The sequence below is a fragment of the Oncorhynchus mykiss genome, chromosome 9, assembly GCF_057628025.1.
Source record: "Oncorhynchus mykiss isolate SJ-2025 chromosome 9, ASM5762802v1, whole genome shotgun sequence".
In the NCBI taxonomy this organism is placed as follows: Eukaryota; Metazoa; Chordata; class Actinopteri; order Salmoniformes; family Salmonidae; genus Oncorhynchus; species Oncorhynchus mykiss.
The window spans coordinates 53,706,868-53,727,560 of NC_143030.1; the positions used below are offsets into that span (position 1 = coordinate 53,706,868).

Below are 20,693 nucleotides of genomic sequence, written 5' to 3' on the forward strand. Positions count from 1 at the left end.
TTATCATTTCACTAATGTGTAAAAAATAAACAACCTCATGGAATCTGATCTTTTCAGTTCAGATTTATACCACATCCATATGTGGATCTGAAACCTGAAACAATTCTGAAGCTCCATATGCGACCTCAGTCCAGATGGATTTTTTTTGTGGCTTTTTTTTGTTGCTTTTTCCACATGTTCTGCCAGTACCAAGACAACTACCCCCAGATTTAAAGGAACAATGACAGGAAATTAGTATTGCATCTGTGTCCTACTTCAGAGACTGCATCAGTGTGCATCAAATTTGATATGGGTCACATTCAAAACTAAGTGTGGACAGAAAAAAATGATTCATCAGAATTGGGTTCTTAGGGTGGCTCTGTAAACACAGCCTTTGTGCCTTAACTTTTTAAGGCACAAAGGCTGTCCTTAACTTTTTACTGCAGTGTGCAAAATCAGGGTCGCACAGTGTTTCTTGGTAGCCTTAAAAAAAAATCTACTGTGACACAGAAAGTATACAACTCACACACATGGTTATGGCCTTAAAAAAACAGGACACCTGTACATGTTAGATATAGAGTTGAAATGTATACATTTTGAATTCACATCCCAATAAAATATTACAAAGCTGCTTGACATAGACACACCAGAAATACCAGATTTTCTCCATGAAAAAAAAAAAAAAAAAGTTTATTAATTAGGAAATTATGAAAAATATTAATAACATTCCACCCATGAGGCCACTGGGTCATCTGACTGCAGGAAAGGGCTACTGTTGGGGCAATGATCTTAATCGGTGCGTGAAAGTGAATGTCAAATGATGAAGTCCACATATGAAGTCTTTATCTACGTTTCCCTTGTGCAATGTGGTTCACAAGTATGCAGTATACTACTGTGTGACATGGTTAGGAAAACAAGGTCTTTGTGTACCAGGTGCAGATTCAGTGACCTATCATCACGGATTTTGAGCTACCCATATTGTAACAACACACCTGTCTGTTTGGCTTCTAATCATCCAACCTACCTCGTAAATAGCAGTCGGAGTCTATCTTTCTCCTCCTTCCCTCATACCAAGGAGAGGGCTCAGTTAACACATCCCCTCCTCTATCCTCCCTCTCTCCTCTCTCTCTCCTTCCTCTCTCCTTCCTCTGCTGCCTCCATTCCTGGGACCACTGATATCACCTCTGCTAGTCCAAGTGTCTTATCTATCCTTGACAGACGGAACCAGCTGATCCCGATGCCTTCACCCTGCCTCATCTTCACTCTCTCTCCCCTTCTCTAAACCCCTCCCCATCCTCCTCTTTTTCTCACTCTATTCTTGGACATTTCCAAGTAAAGCAGCTGGAAGCTCGAGACCTACCACATGACGTTCCAAACTAAATAAGGCTAGGGGAGGCATGTGTATTCCTCCCCTCTGTCCCTTTCACACTTCCCAGTCCTAGGAGACAGCTTTGTGGACTGACAGTTAGTTGCCTCCCACAGGAGTCAATGTTGTATTTATAAGCAGGAGGACAAAGAGTAGGACTAGAAGAGGCAATATACTGTATCAAATCCATTATTATATTGTGTGAAGTACAGTATATATTTTCTGTGCCTACTTTGATTAAGTGTGTTAATTAAATAAGCAGCTAACCTTATTGTTGTCATGGAGACAGCTGGGTTTCTTTGCTGTCATGACGCCCACATTGTCCATAATGAAACAATAAGCTGTAAATGCCTCTCCATCAAGTGGAAGGAAGAATCCGGTGGTTCATTTGGAATAAACATGTTTAGAAATCACAGGTCGGGTGTATTCAGGATCATTTTACAGTTGAACCCCCACTTAAAAATGTCATGACTTGATTTGAAGATACTTTGAGATTATTGGGGCGTGACATTTAGAGTTTGCTAACTGGGGGACATGGAATTACATTGGTTTTTGGTTAGAAAATGCTAATATCAACGGTTGGTGGCAGTGGCTAACCATAGGATAGATTGCAGTCTCTCCTTGTCCATAAGAAACAAACATGTGAATATGTAATTATTTGGGGTGAACTATCCCTTTAAAATACTGTAGGACTGTAGAATATGCTGCCTAGAGGGAGCTCTCCAAGAGGGTTGGCCACCCCTTTTCTATGTTTCCCAAAAACTGGGGGTTTGAATATGTTCATATGACATTTTATTTATACAAATTAGCCAGGGGCTACAACAAAAAGGTGTGCTGCCAAGGGGTACTCCAGGACTGGAGTTGGGAAAGACTGCTCAAACATAGGCAAGATCTTTTGCATTTATGCCTAACATTTCTGCCTAGCAACTTGTGCACAATACTAAAATGGCAAAACAGGATATTTGAGGCAAGGGACATTTCAATTTAGCCTATTCTCATTTTGCCTATATTCAACACTGTCCGTAAATGAACGCTGGTTTTAATGTCCAGTTGGAAACGCTGTGTAAATGAGGGTTGAATGGCGGGAACCCGGTTACCGAGATTTACCACTCCCTTTTCCCGGGATAAATTACTGCGAGAAACCGGTAAATTATAATAAATTATTTATATGAACAGCATGTCATGAAATTAAATTATTAAACTATATGCAATGTCTAAATCTGCCTTCTCTACGGCCTCTGCATGATGGATGAGGGTGGGGACAGACTGCCCATCTCAGCATTGTGACAGGTAGGCCTACATTTGCTGCAGCATAGTCTAATTATATAGGAGACAATTACACATTAGATCTTGTAAAAGATAACACAAAGAAAACATTTTTTTATTTTTTTTGTACAATCATTTTTGAAATGCCAGAGGAAGACCATAATGTATTATTCCAGCCCAGGTGCAATTTAGATTTTGGCCACTAGATGGCAGCAGTGTATGTGCAAAGCTTTAGAATGATCCAATGAACCATTGCATATCTGTTCAAAATGTTGTATGAAGACTGCCCAAATGTGCCTAATTGGTTTATTAATACATTTTCAAGTTCATAATTGTGCACTCTCCTCAAACAACAGCATGGTATTATTTCACTGTAATAGCTACTGTAAATTGGACAGTGCAGTTAGATTAACAAGAATTTAAGCTTTCTGCCCATATCAGATATGTCTATGTCCTGGGATTATTTTTGTTACTTACAACCTCATGCTAATCACATTAGGCTATGTTAGCTTAACTGTCCCGCGGGGGGTACACCGATCCCATAGAGGTCAAAAAAACATTACTTGGAGTCCCATGCTCTTGGAGTCCCATGCTCTTGGAGTCCCATGCTCTTGGAGTCCCATGCTCTTGGAGTCCCATGCTCTTGGAGTCCCGTGCAGGAAAAGCTAGACTAGAACAGCTTGCTGAACATTATTTTTTTGAATTGCTGATACCAATAGACTATTCGAAGAGGGGAAGCAAGCTCTTGTTTACTGAATGTTATATACAACAGCCAATCGAACTCATGGGGTGTTTGAAAGAAGAGCGAACGCGCGATGGCGGTAGGCTATAGCAGTTATTTATTCAGATCCATAACCATTCAATCTTTGTGTAGTGAAGTGAAAGCCTTTTACATCTAATTCTAGTCCTATATTATTCAAGGATGTCATTAGAATGATGAAGATAATGACTAAGAAAATTATTTCATTTAACTGTTGAAAGCGAGGAAGGAATGAAGCAACAATAGAGAGAAAGAGGAGGTAGGCTAATAACATTAGGGGAAATATTATGAACGGTAAATACTTTATGCATCAGCCTATTACTGATTATACAAATAGGGCTTTTGTATTTCAAAATTCCAATTAAATTCACAAGCCTATACCTGTAACTTTGTATGCCACATGTGCTGCACCAGAATTGCATGTTTTCTCCCTGATTTATCATGGTTTGAAAGTTGTGCATAATTCCAGTCCATATCATACAGTATAATAGAATATAGTACAGTAATACAGTTCACACTCAAAAAGATTAGCCTACTGGAGCTTGTTTAATTTATTTACCCAATAGAGCATATAGCTAGCTACATCTATGGGCTTTTCTGTTTTTCTGTTGTGTTCCAATTCATCCCAAAGGTGTTCGATTGGGTTGCGGTCAGGGCTCTGTGCAGGCCAGTCAAGTTCTTCCACTCCGATCTCAACAAACCGTTTCTGTATGGACCTCGCTTTGTGCACGGGGGGAATTGTCATGCTGAAACAAGAAACAGGAAAGGGCCTTCCCCAAATTGTTACCACAAAGTTGGAAGCACAGAATTGTCTACAATGTCATTTTATGCTGTAGTGTTAAGATTTCCCTTCACTGGAACTAAGGGGCCGAGCCCAAACAATGAAAAACAGCCCCAGACCATTATTCCTCCTCCACCAAACTTTACAGTTGGCACTATGCATTGGGGCAGGTAGTGTCCTCCTGGCGTCCGCCAGACCCAGATTCGTCCGTCGGACTGCCAGATTGTGAAGCATGATTCATCACTCCAGAGAACTTGTTTCCACAGCTCCATAGTCCAATGGGGGAGAGCTTTACACCAGTCCAGCTGACGCTTGGCATTGCGCATGGCGATCTTAGACTTGTATGCAGCTGCTCCACCATGGAAACCCATTTCATGAAGCTCCCGACGAACAGTTATTGTGCTGACGTTGCTTCCAGAGGCAGTTTGGAACTCGGTAGTGAGTGTTGCGACTGAGGACAGACGATTTTGTACACGCTACATGCTTCAGCATTCGACGGTCCCGTTCTGTGAGCTTGTGTGACCTACCACTTCGCAGCGGAGCGGTTGTTGCTCCTAGATGTCTCCACTTCACAATAACAGCACTTACAGTTGACCGGGGCAGCTCTAGCAGGGCAGAAATTTGACGAACTGGTGGTATCCTATGATGATGCCATGTTGAAAGTCACGGGTGTCCACAAACTTTTGTGTATGTTGTAAGAATGTTGATATCACAAACAGAATTGGGTTATAAGCAGTGTTAAGAGGACGTCATTTTTTTCCAGAGCGCCAAAAAGTGACATTTTCAAATCGCAGTCACATGCAGGAAAGACGTTTTGGTTTCTATATACAGTTGAAGTAGGAAGTTTACATACACTTAGGTTGGAGTCATTAAAAATAATTTTTCAACCACTCCACAAATTTCTTGTTAACAAACTATAGTTTTGGAAAGTCGGTTAGGACATCCACTTTGTGCATGACACAAGTAATTTTTCCAACAATTGTTTACAGACAGATTATTTCACTTATAATTAATTCACTGTTTCACAATACCAGTGGGTCAGAAGTGTACATAGACCGCAGAAAAAAATTGTAGACCTCCACAAGTCTGGTTCATCCTCGGGAGCAATTTCCAAATGCCTGAAGGTATCTGTACAAACAATAGTACGCGATAATAAACACTGTGGGACCAGCTGTCATACCGCTCAGGAAGGAGACGCGTTCTGTCACCTAGTGATGAATGTACTTTGCTGCAAAAAGTGCAAATCAATCCCAGAGCAACAGCAAAGGACCCTTGAAGATGCTGGAGGAAACAGGTGCAAAAGTATCTATATCGAGAGTAAAACATAACCTGAAAGGCCGCTCAGCAAGGAAGAAGCCACTGCTCCAAAACCACCATAAAAAAGCCAGACTACGGTTTGCAACTGCACATGGGGACAAAGATCGTACTTTTTGGAGAAATGTCCTCTGGTCTGATGAAACAAAAATAGAACTGTTTGGTCATAATGACCATCGTTATGTTTGGAGGAAAAAGGGGGAGGCCTGCTAGCCGAAGAACACCATTCCAACCGTGAAACACATGGGTGGCAGCATCATGTTGTGAGGGCGCTTTGCTGCAGGAGTGACTGGTGCACTTCACAAGATAGATGGCTTCATGAGAATGGAAAATTATGTGGATATATTGAAGCAACATCTCAAGACATCAGTCAGGAAGTTTAAACTTGGTCGCAAATGACTCTTCCAAATGGACAATAACCCCAAGCATACTTCCAAAGTTGTGGCAAAATGGCTTAAGGACAACAAAGTCAAAGAAAATTTGTGGGCAGAACTGAAAAAGCGTGTGCGAGCAAGGAAGCCAACAAACCTGACTCAGTTACACCAGCTCTGTCAGGAGGAATGGGCCAAAATTCACCCAACTTATTGTGGGAAGCTTGTGGAAGGCTACCAGAAACTCTTGACCCAAGTTAAACAATTTAAAGGCAATGCTACCAAATACTAATTGAGTGTATGTAAACTTCTGACCCACTGGGATTGTGATGAAAGAAATAAAAGATGAAATAAATCATTCTCTCCACTATTATTCTGACATTTCACATTCTTAAAGTAAGGTGGTGATCCTAACTGACCTAAGACAGGGAATTTTTACTAGGATTAAATGTCAGGAATTGTGGAAAACTGAGTTTAAATGTATTTGGCTAAGGTGTATGTAAACTTCCGACTTCAACTGTAGTATCAGAAAGAGCAGATTATGAGGTTTAGAAAACCCTTACCATTGCCAAATAATTCTCAAAATTGAAGATATGAGCTCTATTTCAAAATATGACTTTTTCCATGAAGCACATGGCAACAGATAGCCTACAGTAACATAAAATAATGGAAATGCTAGTGTTCTTTGAAATAATATATATTTTTGTATTCTGATGTTACCCAAGACCTTCATAAATACAACCAAAGGTTTATTTTTCCCAATAGCATATATGAAATGTATTTATTAGACTGTTACAATGTTTGAGTCAAAATTACTCCTCGTTGGCTCAAAGGGTGGTCCCTCAAGGCCTGGATTTTCTAGCGTTAACCACCTAAATATACATAAATGTAAAGTCCTTGTTATTTTGTAGCTTTCACAGTCATGTGTGAAGATTCTTATTGTGGGGCTTGCGAAGCAAAAGCCCCAACTTAAATCATCGACATAATAATAACTATTATGTAGTTATTCTTTAGCACTCAACTCCTACACCGTTTAAGATAGAAACGCAGTTCAAAAGTTAAAACTTGTAGACTGGTCAGGACTGAGTTACTTGTTTTTTGTTTGCCATTCTTTTTGTCAATCTTTGTTCACTTTAATGGCATTTCCTCAACATTCTAATGAATTACTTCCAATATTCCATTCACTGTAAATGCAATAATGCAACTTTTGACACAAATCAGCTACTTTGACTGCTTTGCAACAACTTAGACAGTCTTTGTTAACTTCTCTGCTACTCATCTGGCGTTTTAACAAAAATATATTATTCTGATAATAAGTTACAGCTGTTTTAATAACTGCATCAACAACATTTCCTGTAACTTTTGGCAAACAACTGCCGTTTTGACCACTCCCCCCAAACAGTCAGACACAAATCTTCCACTTCTAGGAATAGCTTCGACCAATCAATAGAACGAGCTGTTTTAGTAACCCATCAACTGCATTACTTACCAACAACAGCTGCAGATTCCAATAAAACTACATCACATTTTGAAGTTGACTTTCCTTCCAGTCACTTTGTTTGTGACTGGAACGAATTGCAAAAATCGCTGAAGTTGGAGACTTTTACCTCCCTCACCAACTTCAAACATCTGCTATCTGAGCAGCTAACCGATCGCTGCAGCTGTACATAGTCTATCGGTAAATAGCCCACCCAATTTTACCTACCTCTTCCCCATACTGTTTATATTTATTTACTTTTCTGCTCTTTTGTACACCAATATCTCTACCTGTACATGACCATCTGATCATTTATCACTCCAGTGTTAATCTGCAAAATTGTAATTATTCGCCTACCTCCTCATGCCTTTTGCACACAATGTATATAGACTCTCCTTTTTTTCTACTGTGTTATTGACTTGTTAATTGTTTACTCCATGTGTAACTCTGTGTTGTCTGTTCACACTGCTGTGCTTTATCTTGGCCAGGTTGCAGTTGCAAATGAGAACTTGTTCTCAACTAGCCTACCTGGTTAAATAAAGGTGAAATAAAAAATTTAAAAAACTCTATCATGAATCTAGGTCATAGTGCAGTATTTATTTAGTTTAAAACAAAAACTTTGTCGTTTGCTAGCATGTTTTTCACAATGGCTTTAGCAGTGTTGCCAAGGCTACTGTTGCCTAGCAACACTTAACTTGGAGGGAGAGAACATCTTCATTGCTTGACAAATTCCCATGATCTGTGAATCTGTTTTGGACCAAACAGCTAGCGCTAAGATTTCTAATGCTCACTAGTAGAGCTCTGCTACCCGACCCGAGCCCGACGGGCCCCAACATTATACATCGGGCTAGGGTACAGGTAGGACTCGAGTATCACTAAATTGATCACTAACATTTTGTTAGTCATTTACTTGTGCTCTTCTGCACAGCACACTCATATCTGACTAAGATCACAACATGGTGTCAGAAGTGCTTCAACCTCGTCAAAAATATAAAGCATGAGAGATTTTTTTTTTTTAAATAATAATGTTCCTTGAGTTTTGCCGGAATTTAGAGGGATGAGAAGTAGCCAACAGCTCTCACATCTCATCATTGAGCAGAGCATCCCAAGTGAAGCTGTTGTTATGGAAACCTACACACTGTGAGCCACCATGAGCAGAGTGTATGCAGAGTGGACTGCTTGCATGCAGGGAGAAATCGAGACAGAGAGGAGCAGCTAATGGATTTATTAGTGGAGGAAGTTATTTCTGATTTTGGGTTTCAGGCAGGGCCGGGCTCTTAAATTTGGCAGAAGCAATTGGGCCTGGGTAGGCAGCCTGCTCTCGTAGACTCGACATAACATAGTAAAATGTATATCTGAGACACTGAAATTAGTATGATATGTTACGTCTGGTATGGTTACATAAGACAGAAGGTTACTTAAGGCAAAAACGAAAGGGGGTGGTTGGTCAGGGTGGATGTGTAGCCGTGTTATGCGGATGTCGAGCGTGTGTTCAAATCTCATCACGGACTTTAGCATTTTAGATAATTAGCAACTTATCAACTACTTACTGCTTTTGAGCTACTTTGCAGCTACTTAGCTAACCCTTCCCTAACCTTAACCATTTAACCTAACTAATAACCTTAACTTGCTAACATTAGATTGGAATTCGTAACATAAAATACGTTTAGCAAATTCATAACCTAACTTTTGAAAATTCATAAAAATTTCATATGAATTCTAATTTGTAACATCACATGAAATGTATGATGGACATCCACAAATTAATACCATAAGATTTGTAACATGTTATACTAATTGGTGTGCACACAACTACTGACCACAACCACAAAACTATTTACAACACAAAAACTGAACCAAACAACTACGGACCACAATTACAAGGGATAAGCAATTGAAATAGTTTCACTATTCTAATCATTTATTTAAAGTGCAACTTTTTAACCTTCTTCCACTACCACAAAAATATTTTTACAGAGCTATAGCAAGCCCCACAACTTTGCTAGTTTATTACTCTTTGGACACTGTGTTAACTACCCTCCAGACGAGCTTCAGTGCCATACAACTCTCCTTCCATGGCCTCCATCTGCTCTTAAATACAAGTAAAACTAAATGCATGTTCTTCAACCAATTGCTGCCTGCACCTGCCCGCCCGTCCAGCATCACTACTCTGGACGGTTCTGACTTAGAATATGTGGACAACTACAAATACCTAGGTGTCTGGTTAGACTGTAAACTCTCCTTCCAGACTCACATCTAACATCTCTAATCCAAAATTAAATCTAGAATTGGCTTCCTATTTCGCAACAAAGCATCCTTCACTCATGCTGCCAAACATACCCTTGTAAAACTGACCATCCTACCGATCCTCGATTTCGGCGATGTCATTTACAAAATAGCCTCCAACACTCTACTCAACAAATTGGATCACAGTGCCATCCGTTTTGTCACCAAAGCCCCATATACTACCCACCACTGCGACCTGTACGCTCTTGTTGGCTGGCCCTCGCTTCATACTCGTTCCCAGACCCACTGGCTCCAGGTCATCTCTAAGTCTTGGCTAGGTAAAGCCCTGCCTTATCTCAGCTCGCTGGTCACCATAGCAGCACCCACCCGTAGCACGCGCTCCAGCAGGTATATCTCACTGGTCACCCCCAAAGCCAATTCCTCCTTTGGCCGCCTCTCCTTCCAGTTCTCTGCTGGCAATGACTGGAACGAACTACAAAAATCACTGAAACTGGAGACACTTATCTCCCTCACTAGCTTTAAGCACCAGCTGTCAGAGCAGCTCACAGATCACTTCACCTGTACATAACCCATCTGTAAATAGCCCAAACAACTAACTCATCCCCTACTGTATTTATTTATTTATCATGCTCCTTTGCACCCCAGTATTTCTACTTTGCACATTCATCTACTGCACATCTACCATTCCAGTGTTTAGTTGCTATATTGTATTTACTTCGCCACCATGGCCTATTTTTTGCCTTACCTCCCTTACCCTACTTCATTTACACACACTGTATATAGACTTGTTTTTCTACTGTATTATTGACTGTATGTTTGTTTACTCCATGTGTAACTCTGTGTTGTTGTATGTGTCGAACTGCTTTGCTTTATCTTGGCCACGTCGCAGTTGTAAATGAGAACTTGTTCTCAACTTGCCTACCTGGTTAAATAAAGGTTAAATAAAAAATAAAAAAAATATGTGATTGGTGATTCATTTACATTTATCCCTCATTTTAAGGTCAAACTTATTATGTGAACTGAACACTTGTTTTAATATTACTACTCCTTTTACATTTTTTATTCAGAAGAAATATCTAATAGTCAAATCATAGAGTAAAAGCAGGTGAGCTGGTTCTACTCTTTTTGGGCGTTTTGTGGTGGAAAAGTGTGAATCGAGCATAACAAGTCAACTGTGTTACCCATACATAGGCTAGAAATTTAAACTTGCAAGGGAATTTATGGTTATTTAAGATTAAATCATCAACCCTGATATGGTCAACACAATTTGTGTTTTGTTAGCAAGTTAGACTACCCAAAATGCACTCTTTTGGTGCATTGACCCAATTGATGTGTAGGATTGCTGAGAGTATAGATTTGAACTAGGCCTACAAATAAGATAAACCTTTGATAATGATTTTCATTATCAAATAAATTGTTTTGAAAACGAGTTACACACAAACTCTGACGCATCATTTCGAATTACATAGTAATAAGTAAGTAATTATATGCACACAGCTGCCACAGATGAGATACAGCTTTTTTAAGATAGAAAATGCACTATTTAGAACCAAACGAGAATATATTCAATACAATTACTTAAGCCATTGTAAAATCAAGCAAATCCATTTGTATATAGAAGGCTAGTAGATAATGACAATGATAATTACAAGGATGGTGATGATGATGCTGTTGTTATAATGTATTATCAAACCCACAAAGATCAATTGATTATGGAGCCATCGATATGTCTTTACAATTTGAGTAGAAGGTGTAACTGTAGCTTATAGCCTAATAGTGCAATAAATAAATAAGACAAAAAGAAACCTAATGAGTAATAAAAATACACTAAATAAAATATACATTTAAACATGTAGCCTACAAGGGACTGTAGCTAAATTAGCAACAGATAACATGAAAGTCTGCGACCACTGATTCTACAGGTGGATTTTGTGTAACGCACAGCCTTAGCATCCTTCTCCAGCGCGCAAGCGGGTGATCGATACAGATAGAGAGAGAGAGAATAAAACAATGCGCTCAGCTAGGCCATGGCACATGAGTTCCTAAATCATGAATTCCAGTCAGGTGTTCAACCGTACCGGTCCATGCATTGCGCAACCTTTCGAGAACAGGACGGATGGCAATCACATCTTCGACCTCGGTGGATGCCTCTTTTTGTCCATGATGCCATTTGATACTGAAGTAAATGTGCTGATTTGTGTGTTCTTGATGCTCACCATCCTCTCTTTGGCTCTTAACGGATTCACTTTGTTGGGACTTGGACGCTCAGAGGACCTGTCTTGGGAGCCACGCTATGCCCTGTTGAAGAACCTGATTCTGAGTGACATTGTGCAAACCATCAATTTGGGCCCGTTTGTGACTCACTGCTTATGGCAGAGAAGGACAATGAACTTCGACACCTGGTGCCTCATCCAGTATTTCACAGGCAGCACCTGTATCTTCTGCACACTCATCACCATCACCTGCATGGCCATTGAGCGATACCTGTATGTGTGCCATGCCATCCACTACCTGTCCATCCTCACCCCACTGCGCCTTCGCCTCACTATCAGCCTCACCTGGGTCTTGTCCATCAGCGTTGGCTGCATTAACATCACCCTACTACACCTGGGGGAGGGGGGATATGGCACAGCAACCTCTGGACTCATATGTGAGCCTGACACAGTGGAACGCCACATGGGTTTCCCCAGGGCAGCGGCTATCACCCGCAAGCTGGTGGGCTTCATCATCACCCTGCTCTGCCTCCTCAGCTACTTCTTTGCCTATGTGCGGATGTACCAGGACGCCCGCAACGCTGTGGTGCCCTTCAACACGGTGAACACGCGGGCGCGCAACACTGTGCTTTTCTACTGTGGGATGTTGTTCTTGCAGCTGCTCCCTATGTTCCTCAAGATCACCTCAGATGCTCTGTGGGAGCTGGAGGGCACAGGGGCCATGATGGCTCCCCTGACGACTCTCTCTGGGGCTGGGACCTCGCTGTCGGCCGGCACCCTGCACATTTCCCTCCTGGCTCTCATCCTGGTGCCTCCCTGCATCAACCCCCTCATCTATGGCCTCCGCAACTGGGAGGTGCGTCAGGCGTTGCCCAGACTCTTCTGGTGGAAGGGTGAACGCCCTGAGCTAGACATGGACAGGACTTGTGTCTCCCAGATATGGCAACTGAGGAGAGGTACGATGAGGAGCATTGAAGTTGGGAGGAGAGATAAAAACCTGGGAAGGAAATGTACAATGGTTATCAAGGATACATAGTAAGGACAGAGTGCAGTAGGGACCAAAATGACCAGTTTTATAATATTATACCGACTGTTATTGGTATATTGTTTGTGTAGTGTAAACTGAGGCACTTGATATTGTATTTTAATAATTTATTTTCATTGACAAGGTTCTCATTCTTTTGCTGTATGCTCTTTCAATATCTCATCATGAGTGGCTCTCAATAGTGTGGTAAGGTAACTAAATCAAACTTAAGTCAAATCACTTGTTGTATCTGTACTTTACTATTTCTGACTACTTTTATTCCACTACATTCCTAAATAAAATATGTACCTTTTACTCCCATACATTTCGCTGACACCCAAAAATTACCTTTCGATTGCTCAGGCAGGACAGAAATATGGTCCAATTGATGCACCTATCAATACAATGCGTTGTCATCCCTACTGCCCTTGATCTGGCAGACTCACTAAACACAAATACTGACTTCACAGGAGGTTGGTGGCACCTTCATTGGGGAGGACGGGCTTGTGGTAATGGCTGGAGCAGAATAAGTGCAAATGTATCAAATACATCAAACACATGGTTTCCATGTTTTTGGTGCCATTCCATGTGCTTCGTTCCAGCCATTATTAGGAGCAGTGAGGATGAGACAATAACAGTGATGTGGGTACATGTTTAAAGTCCTAGATGACCGTTTTGTTGTATATTTTATTTAATGTTCTGAGAGTATGATTGTTTTCATTTTATTACAGGAGCAGCTGCCTTCTTGTCCAGGTATTTCATTTATTGATTTCTCTTTGTGGGATTTCCTGGATAGAAATGGATAGAAACTGTCATAGCATGTTCCATCAGCCTTGATACATACTCACTTGCTGTTTATAGTTATTTTTGCTCAAATTACACAAGGTCAGGTGATTTTCAGATGATCACATCTGAATTATTCAAATTCAACATCCAATTTACGTTTATACTTTGAATAACATTAAACATGTTTTAAAACTAATCTGTTGGCATAATTGGGAATAGATTTTATATATTTATATTCTATTTCAGTTTCATTGAAAGACCACATAATGAACCCATATTGTTTTATGCACTTCTGATTAATACACAATCTGTAGTATAAATGATTGTTGTCAGGGTTTATTCATCAACTGATTGTCCTGCCACATTTTCAAACATAATAATCTACTGCAGTGTTCATCAACTAGGTTTGGCCTCGGTCCAAATTGTTTCTGAGCTAATAGTCGTCGGGCCAGAACATAATTAGTAATTAGCACAATGAATAGGCCTACACTACAAATGAAACAAAATGTTAAACACATCGGATTAGTACATATAAATAAACTCAGTGACAATAATATAATAATTTCGATCTGAATACGGTCATAAAAGCTCCATGTCTCTATTCAATTATTATCTTTGTCTATTTCTCTGTGCATTGATTGGTGGGGAAAACAGGTATACGTAGGCTACTGTATGTTACACCATTATTTTTAACGTCAACATTCGTTCAGAACAATTAGATTGATAGCAGGGGAAAATGTGTTCTCAAAAAGTATCAAAAGAAAGGTGGACAATGAAAATCGAAGTTTCAGGGAAGGATGTACAGAGATATGTGTTCATCTTACCGTATTTTCCCAATGCCAAGCCACTGTCTTATTTACAATGAAAATGACGCCGTTTGCGAATAATTAAATATCAGACGTCATTATGAATCTAAACATGGAACTTTAAAAGTGGCCTCCCGCTCCAGACAGAAGCGTTAACTGCAAGCTACACACATGGCTTTTATGGCTGACCAATTCTGTCACTTAAACGGGTTAAATCTGCAGTTATAAGGAAGAGGGAAAAGCGTGAGACCTTTACTAGGAAGCTTGAGTTGTTTGATTTTTATTTGTTAGGCTATTGCACTTAAGCACAATGAAGAACGCCAGGCAGAGGGACCAGACAACTTCTCCACCAGATTTGATGACTACAGCATGCCCAAGGATATCATTGCGTTTGTACGTGATGCTTTCAAAGTCTGCCCAGGTGGATAATTATCCTCCCGTGCTAAGAAAACGATACCCTCGCTGAATGAGGCCGCAATTCAAAATGAACTAATTGAATTCCAGACATCGAGCCATCTCAGGGGTGTACTCAGGAGTGCAGTGTCTTTGTTAGCGTTTTGGGTGGTATACTCAGAGGAATACAGCACAAAGAGACGTGCATTTGATTTGCTAACAATGTTTGGATCGATTTACGCCTGCGAGTCCTAATTTTCCTATTTGAACGCAGTATAGATTAACGACAGGAACTTGCTTTCTCATAAATCAATCGAGGACTGCCTATGTATCAAAATCACATCCATCTCACGCGACATCCACAAGATCGTGTCCAAGGGGAAATGTAACTAACTTAGTGCCTATATGACTGTAATTAGTAAATACTAACATTATGAATGCTTATCCACAGATATTTAGGCATCAAAGTGACATTATTTTCTGTTTGTTCTGTCGTTACAGGAACAAGCTATCCCGATACAGTTGTCACGCCCTGATCTGTTTCACCTGTTCCTGTGATTGTCTCCACCCCCTCCAGGTGTCACTTATTTTCCCCAGTGTATTTAACCTGGTGTTCCCTGTCTCTCTGTGTCAGTTCGTCTTGTATGTTAGTCAAGTTAACAGTGTGTTTTTCGCGTACTCCTGTGCTATTCTCGGTTTAGAGTTCTCCTGGTTCTGACCCCCACCTGACTCTGCACTACTTTCCTGCCTGCCTGATCATCCTGCCTGCCCTTCGGTACCTATTGGATTCTGATCTGGTTTTGACCTTTTTCCTGTCCTTGACTTTTCTGTTGCCTACCCCTTTGGATAAATAAACATTCTAAGACTCCTACCATCTGCCTCCTGTGTGTGCATCTGGGTCTCCTCTTGTGCCTTGATACAGACATTTGCTTTTTTCTTTAATTGATTGTTTTATGTAGGATGCTGTGTTTTTGGCCAGTTGCAATTGTAAATAAGCCTAATAAAAAAAATCACACGTAATTTAAAAAAATGTATTGTAAAAAGGTGCTGTTACGCCTCATACCTCAGCCTGTTAAGTTATTTTTATAAAGGTCTAGGTTCGGAAGAAAGACTCCAATTAAGCCCTCTTGTTATTTGTAAAGTCAAGATTATTGTTGAAATGAATTACTCGACTGATGTAGGATTTCTCCATCTGTTGCTGTGCAACACTTGCATAGCAAGTTAGCTATATTTTCAGCACCAGGCTCTGTTCACCTCCTATGGATTGCTCTGCGGTTGCAGGTGTACGTTACAGCACCACAATATGCTTTAATAGTGTCCTGCATTCTCTCTCCTTGTGAATTAACCCTTATGTTGCGGTTCAATTTGATGCATTTCCACCTTTGACTTGTCTAAATTACTAGTTAGCGTCTTTTTCTCCATTAAATTACTTTTCCTCATTCAGGGTCATGAACCTAACTTCAAAATGTGGACACTGATGTGTTGTGGAGTGTGTGTGTAGTTTTTGTATACAAATATGTGGTGGGTCATTTTGAACCGGAGGCTTTCATGTGTATCGATATTTGCACAGGTACAAAATTAACAAGTGTCTGACGTACTTTGTTTTGACTGGTTCTGGTTGCACTTTTATAATTATGTTAGTGTGAAAAGGAGCATTCCCAAGCTTCTCCTTCTCTGTGCGAGAGCAGCAGATCTCTGACACAAACACTCAAAGAGCTCCAAACAGAAAATGCTTGTTTGTGAGAAAGGAAATATGTTTAACAAATAGTTCTTAAATATAGAGTTTTTGAAATCAAATGTTCTTGTATTTCTTTCTAAATAAAGTTTTGGATGTGTTTACTTCCTCTTTTACTGTCTTGAGTGTGTTTAAACTGTGCGAGTCAATCTGACCCATACCACAATGGATGTAAAATTGTTTTCAGCGAAGCATAAGGGTTAAGTTAAAATCTAACTTTTGCATTATTTAGGTTGTGTAACTTCCTTATTGGGAAATCGCATTTGGGAGTTTTTGCATCTCGGTTCCGATATTTTTTTAAATGTTTTTTTTTGTATGAAGAAAATAATTAATTTGGGGGGCCAACTAATATTGCTGGTGGGCCGGATTTGTCCCGCGGGTGGCCAGAACCCTGATTTGAACCCTAATTTGCAAGATATATTGTGGGGCCGCAGGTATGCTCGTGGTTAGAGCGTTGGGCTAAAAACTGAAAGGTTGCTAGATCAAATACCCAAGCTGAAAAGGTGAAGATCTGTCGTTCTTCCCCTGAACAGGCAGTTAACCCACTGTTCCTCGGCTGTCATTGTAAATAAGAATGTGTTCTTAACTGACTTGCCTTGTTAAATTTTTGAATTTTATTTTATTATTTTCATGCAGATGAGAGTGTCAGTGGATATTGCATGATAATTGATCATTGTCTATTTACAAATGGGTTGTAGTGGTTCTCATTGCAATCACTACCCTGTTGCTTGGTAGAATTTAGGAATAATTTGACCTGCTGCTATTTTACAAATGTCCTCTCTTCTTCTGCAGAGCCATTGAAACTCTCTTGGACCCCCTAGTGTTACATGCCCGTTATCGCATAAACATGGACACTGCTCCACCAACAACTATGCCCAAATGCTAAAACAGTCATTCCAGCTGGATCAACTGGATGGATGTGATAACCTCGGGTCTAGAGAAGTGCAGTTTGAATGTCAGGGCTGAAGGGAAAAAATATGGTGGGAGTGAGCCATGTTTTACCAAGTTATACTTCTCAAAAGGCTCTAAATTGGTGGGAAGACCCTGCTGGCATCAAAATCTGAGTGTGTGTGTGTGTGTGTCGTTTGTGTGTTCAGCCTAGTCTCATAGACTAGATATAACACAGTAAACATACATCCACAGTAAACATAAATTACGTTTGGTATGGTTACATAAGCCAGAAGATTACTTATGGCAAAAAAACGAAAGTCGTGCTGGGTGGATGGGTGGGCATATAACAAATGTCTAGCCACCTGGGTAAATGGGTGGGCATATAATGCAAACGTCTATCAACCCAAAGGTTGCATGTTTGACTCTCATTATGGACACTCATTATGGACAACTTTATTATTTTAGCTAATTAGCATGTTAGCTAACCCTTCCCCGAAACCTAACCTTAACATAAAGATACCGACACCGACAATGATGTTATACGAATAACAACAATAAAGCACAAGTATAATTAAAATGTCTATCAACAGGATCTTCTTAGTAGATTTCTATAATGTAGTGTTGTAAATTAACTGCAGTTAGGTGCAAAATGATTGGCAACTGATAAAGATGAGCAAAAAAAACGTAATAAAATAAATAATACAAATACTGAGCTATATTGCATGCTCCAAATTATATATATTTTAATTCTATTATTTTATACTTACACAACTGTTTACAATACTCTGGCACCCTCACCTTGCGAGATTAATGGCACTGAGACTTTTTCTAAAATGTTTCATGAGATTGAAGAATACATTGGAATACTTAGACCATTCCTCCTTTCAGAACCTTTCCAGGTCCTTGATATCCTTTGTCTGCTGATATGGACTGTCCCCTTCAATTCAAACCACAGGTTTCCAATGGGGTTCAGGTCCGGAAACTGTTGATGTTGATTTTGTGGTCAATGAACCATTTCTTTGTGAATTTTGATGTGTGCTTAGGGCCAAAAGCTCTATTTTCATGTCATCTGACCATAGTAGTGGTTCCAATTCAAGCACCAATGCCGTGTAGCTAACTCTAGGCCTTTCCATTTCTTAGTTTCTCTCAATAAAGTTATTTTTTTCTGGCAACACTTCCAAAGAGCTTATTGGCATGGAGGTGGTGTCTAACTGTAGATTTGGAGACTTAGTGACCCGAAGATGAGACCAAGTTCTATAATTCTCCAACTTTGGCCCTTAGATTTTTCTTTGCCTCCCGAACCCTCATGCATCCAATACCAGGCAAGGTTACCACTGTTCCAGTAATTCTTCCCTTAATAGTGGTAAGTGGTATATTTGTTTTTTTAGTATTTTTTTTGTACCCATTGCTTGATTTATGAAGGTCAACACCCATTTGTCTCTTTTAGTTTGTAAGTTCTTTGCCACATGTAAAAGGGATTTTTACATGTGTTTTACCTCATTTTTATACCCCACAATACAGTTCCTTAAATTGGGATTAATTTTAAAAAGTAGAATGTTAATGCAGATTTAATTAACTTGTTTTTATTTATAATAATCTTTAGGGGTGCCAATAATTTTGACACCTATCTTTTTGAGATTTATTTTTTTACTTAATGGGATTCGCCCCTTTTTTTCCAATTTTCGCCTAAAATGTCATACCCAAATCTAACTTCCTGTAGCTCAGGCTCTGAAGCAAGGTTCTGCATATTATTGGCACCATTTGAAAGGAAACACTTTGAAGTTTATGTAAATGTAAAAGGAATGTTGTAGAATATAACACAATAGATCTGCTAAAAGATGATACAAAGAAACAACCAACCGTTCTTTTGTATCTTTTTGTACCCTCATCTTTGAAATGCAAGAGAAAGGCCATAATGTATTATTCCAGCCCAGGTGCAATTTAAAATGTATGTGAAAAGTTTTAGACTGATCCAATGAACTATTGTATTTCTGTTCAAAATGTTGTATCAAGACTGCCCAAATGTTCCTAATTTGTTTATGAATAACTTTTCATGTTCAAAATTGTGCACTCTCCTCTAACAATAGCATATTCTTTCACTGTAATAGCTAGTGTAAATTGGGCAGTGCAGTTAGATTATCAAGAATTTAACCTTTCTGCCCATCTTATTGTATGTCCTTTCTCTTGCATTTCAAAGATGATGGAAGAAATTAAAACAGAAAACGGCAGTTTTTTTGTTTGTTTTATCTTTTACCAGATCTAATGTGTTATATTTTCCTACATAATTTCAGATTTCCACAAACTTCAAAGTGTTTCATTTCAAATGGTATCAAAAATATGCATATCCTTGCTTCAGGTCCTGAGCTACAGGCAGTTAGATTTGGGTATGTCATTTTAGGCGTAATTTTTTTTTTTTAAGTTTCCGATCTTTAAGAGTTTTATTACCCGTTTAGCCAGTATCATTGCATTAGCCTTGTGAGCCAGCCTCTGTAGTCTCAAACTGGCTCACATAAAGCTGGCCAAACAAGACTCGGCTAACATTTGACGATGAACTTAAGACTTACCTTGATTTAATGCTATAGTCATCTGAGAACAATGTGAGAAATGAGAGCCAAGACAAGAACAGACCCCAGGTCATTTCAGATCTGCCTCATCTGCCTATACAGTGTATAAGCCAGGGGCTGTATTGTGTTGTTACCATGGTACTCTAATTAATCTCCTGAAGCCATAAAGTAAGTTAATAGTGGATTCTCAACCACTATTATCAGGATATGTTAGAAGTTGAAGTGATTACGTCAGGAGCACTATGACAACATGTAAAAAAGATAAGATGAATACATTAGAAATCTAAATGTACATTGACAGCTGCAATTGTTAGCTACAATGTAACCATTTGTAAGGCATTCTCACTGTGGCTGTTTTCCTTTTCATTCATTTCCTTGTACGATCAGGTGATAGTGTGGTCGCTGCTCACAGAGGGTGTTTTCACATATACTGTAGTCCTCTTTAAAATAATCAATCTCAGAACAAATAGAAGAATCATAACTGCATATTACATAATGCTGTTATTGAAAATTGTACTCCCAATGTAGGCTACTGCCCCTTTAAGAGCAAGAGTTGACGTTGCACCCTTTGTTGTGATTCTCACCAAATATGCTGTTGTCTTCTCACACTATTCAAACCCCACAATCAATAAACAGCGTATGAAGCTCTCGTAGCCTATTGATCACATATTGCAAACAAGTAATCTTGAACTAAAGCTCCGCATAGATTTTGGAATATCT

At 39.6% G+C, this 20,693-nt stretch overlaps 1 protein-coding gene and 1 long non-coding RNA gene across 2 annotated transcripts; both read left to right on the forward strand.

The window, feature by feature from the left end:
- The first annotated feature begins 11,332 nt into the window (after positions 1–11,332).
- On the forward strand, positions 11,333–13,035 carry LOC110531191 (olfactory receptor 5AN1). Its single transcript, XM_090185629.1, has one exon. It carries the CDS (start codon positions 11,611–11,613, stop codon positions 12,808–12,810), a length of 1,200 nt encoding a protein of 399 aa, XP_090041755.1. The 5' UTR covers positions 11,333–11,610; the 3' UTR covers positions 12,811–13,035.
- A 1,496-nt stretch (positions 13,036–14,531) lies between these two features.
- Positions 14,532–15,652, forward strand: LOC118966185 (uncharacterized). The gene is made up of 3 exons (XR_005053451.2): positions 14,532–14,783; positions 15,285–15,360; positions 15,485–15,652. It is a non-coding gene; the product is annotated as an uncharacterized LOC118966185 (long non-coding RNA).
- Positions 15,653–20,693: the final 5,041 nt, after the last annotated feature.

What these genes read in the sequence shown, in the direction of transcription:
- LOC110531191 (XM_090185629.1), top strand. Translation starts at nt 11,611, where the DNA reads ATGAATTCCAGTCAGGTGTTCAACCGTACCGGTCCATGCATTGCGCAA.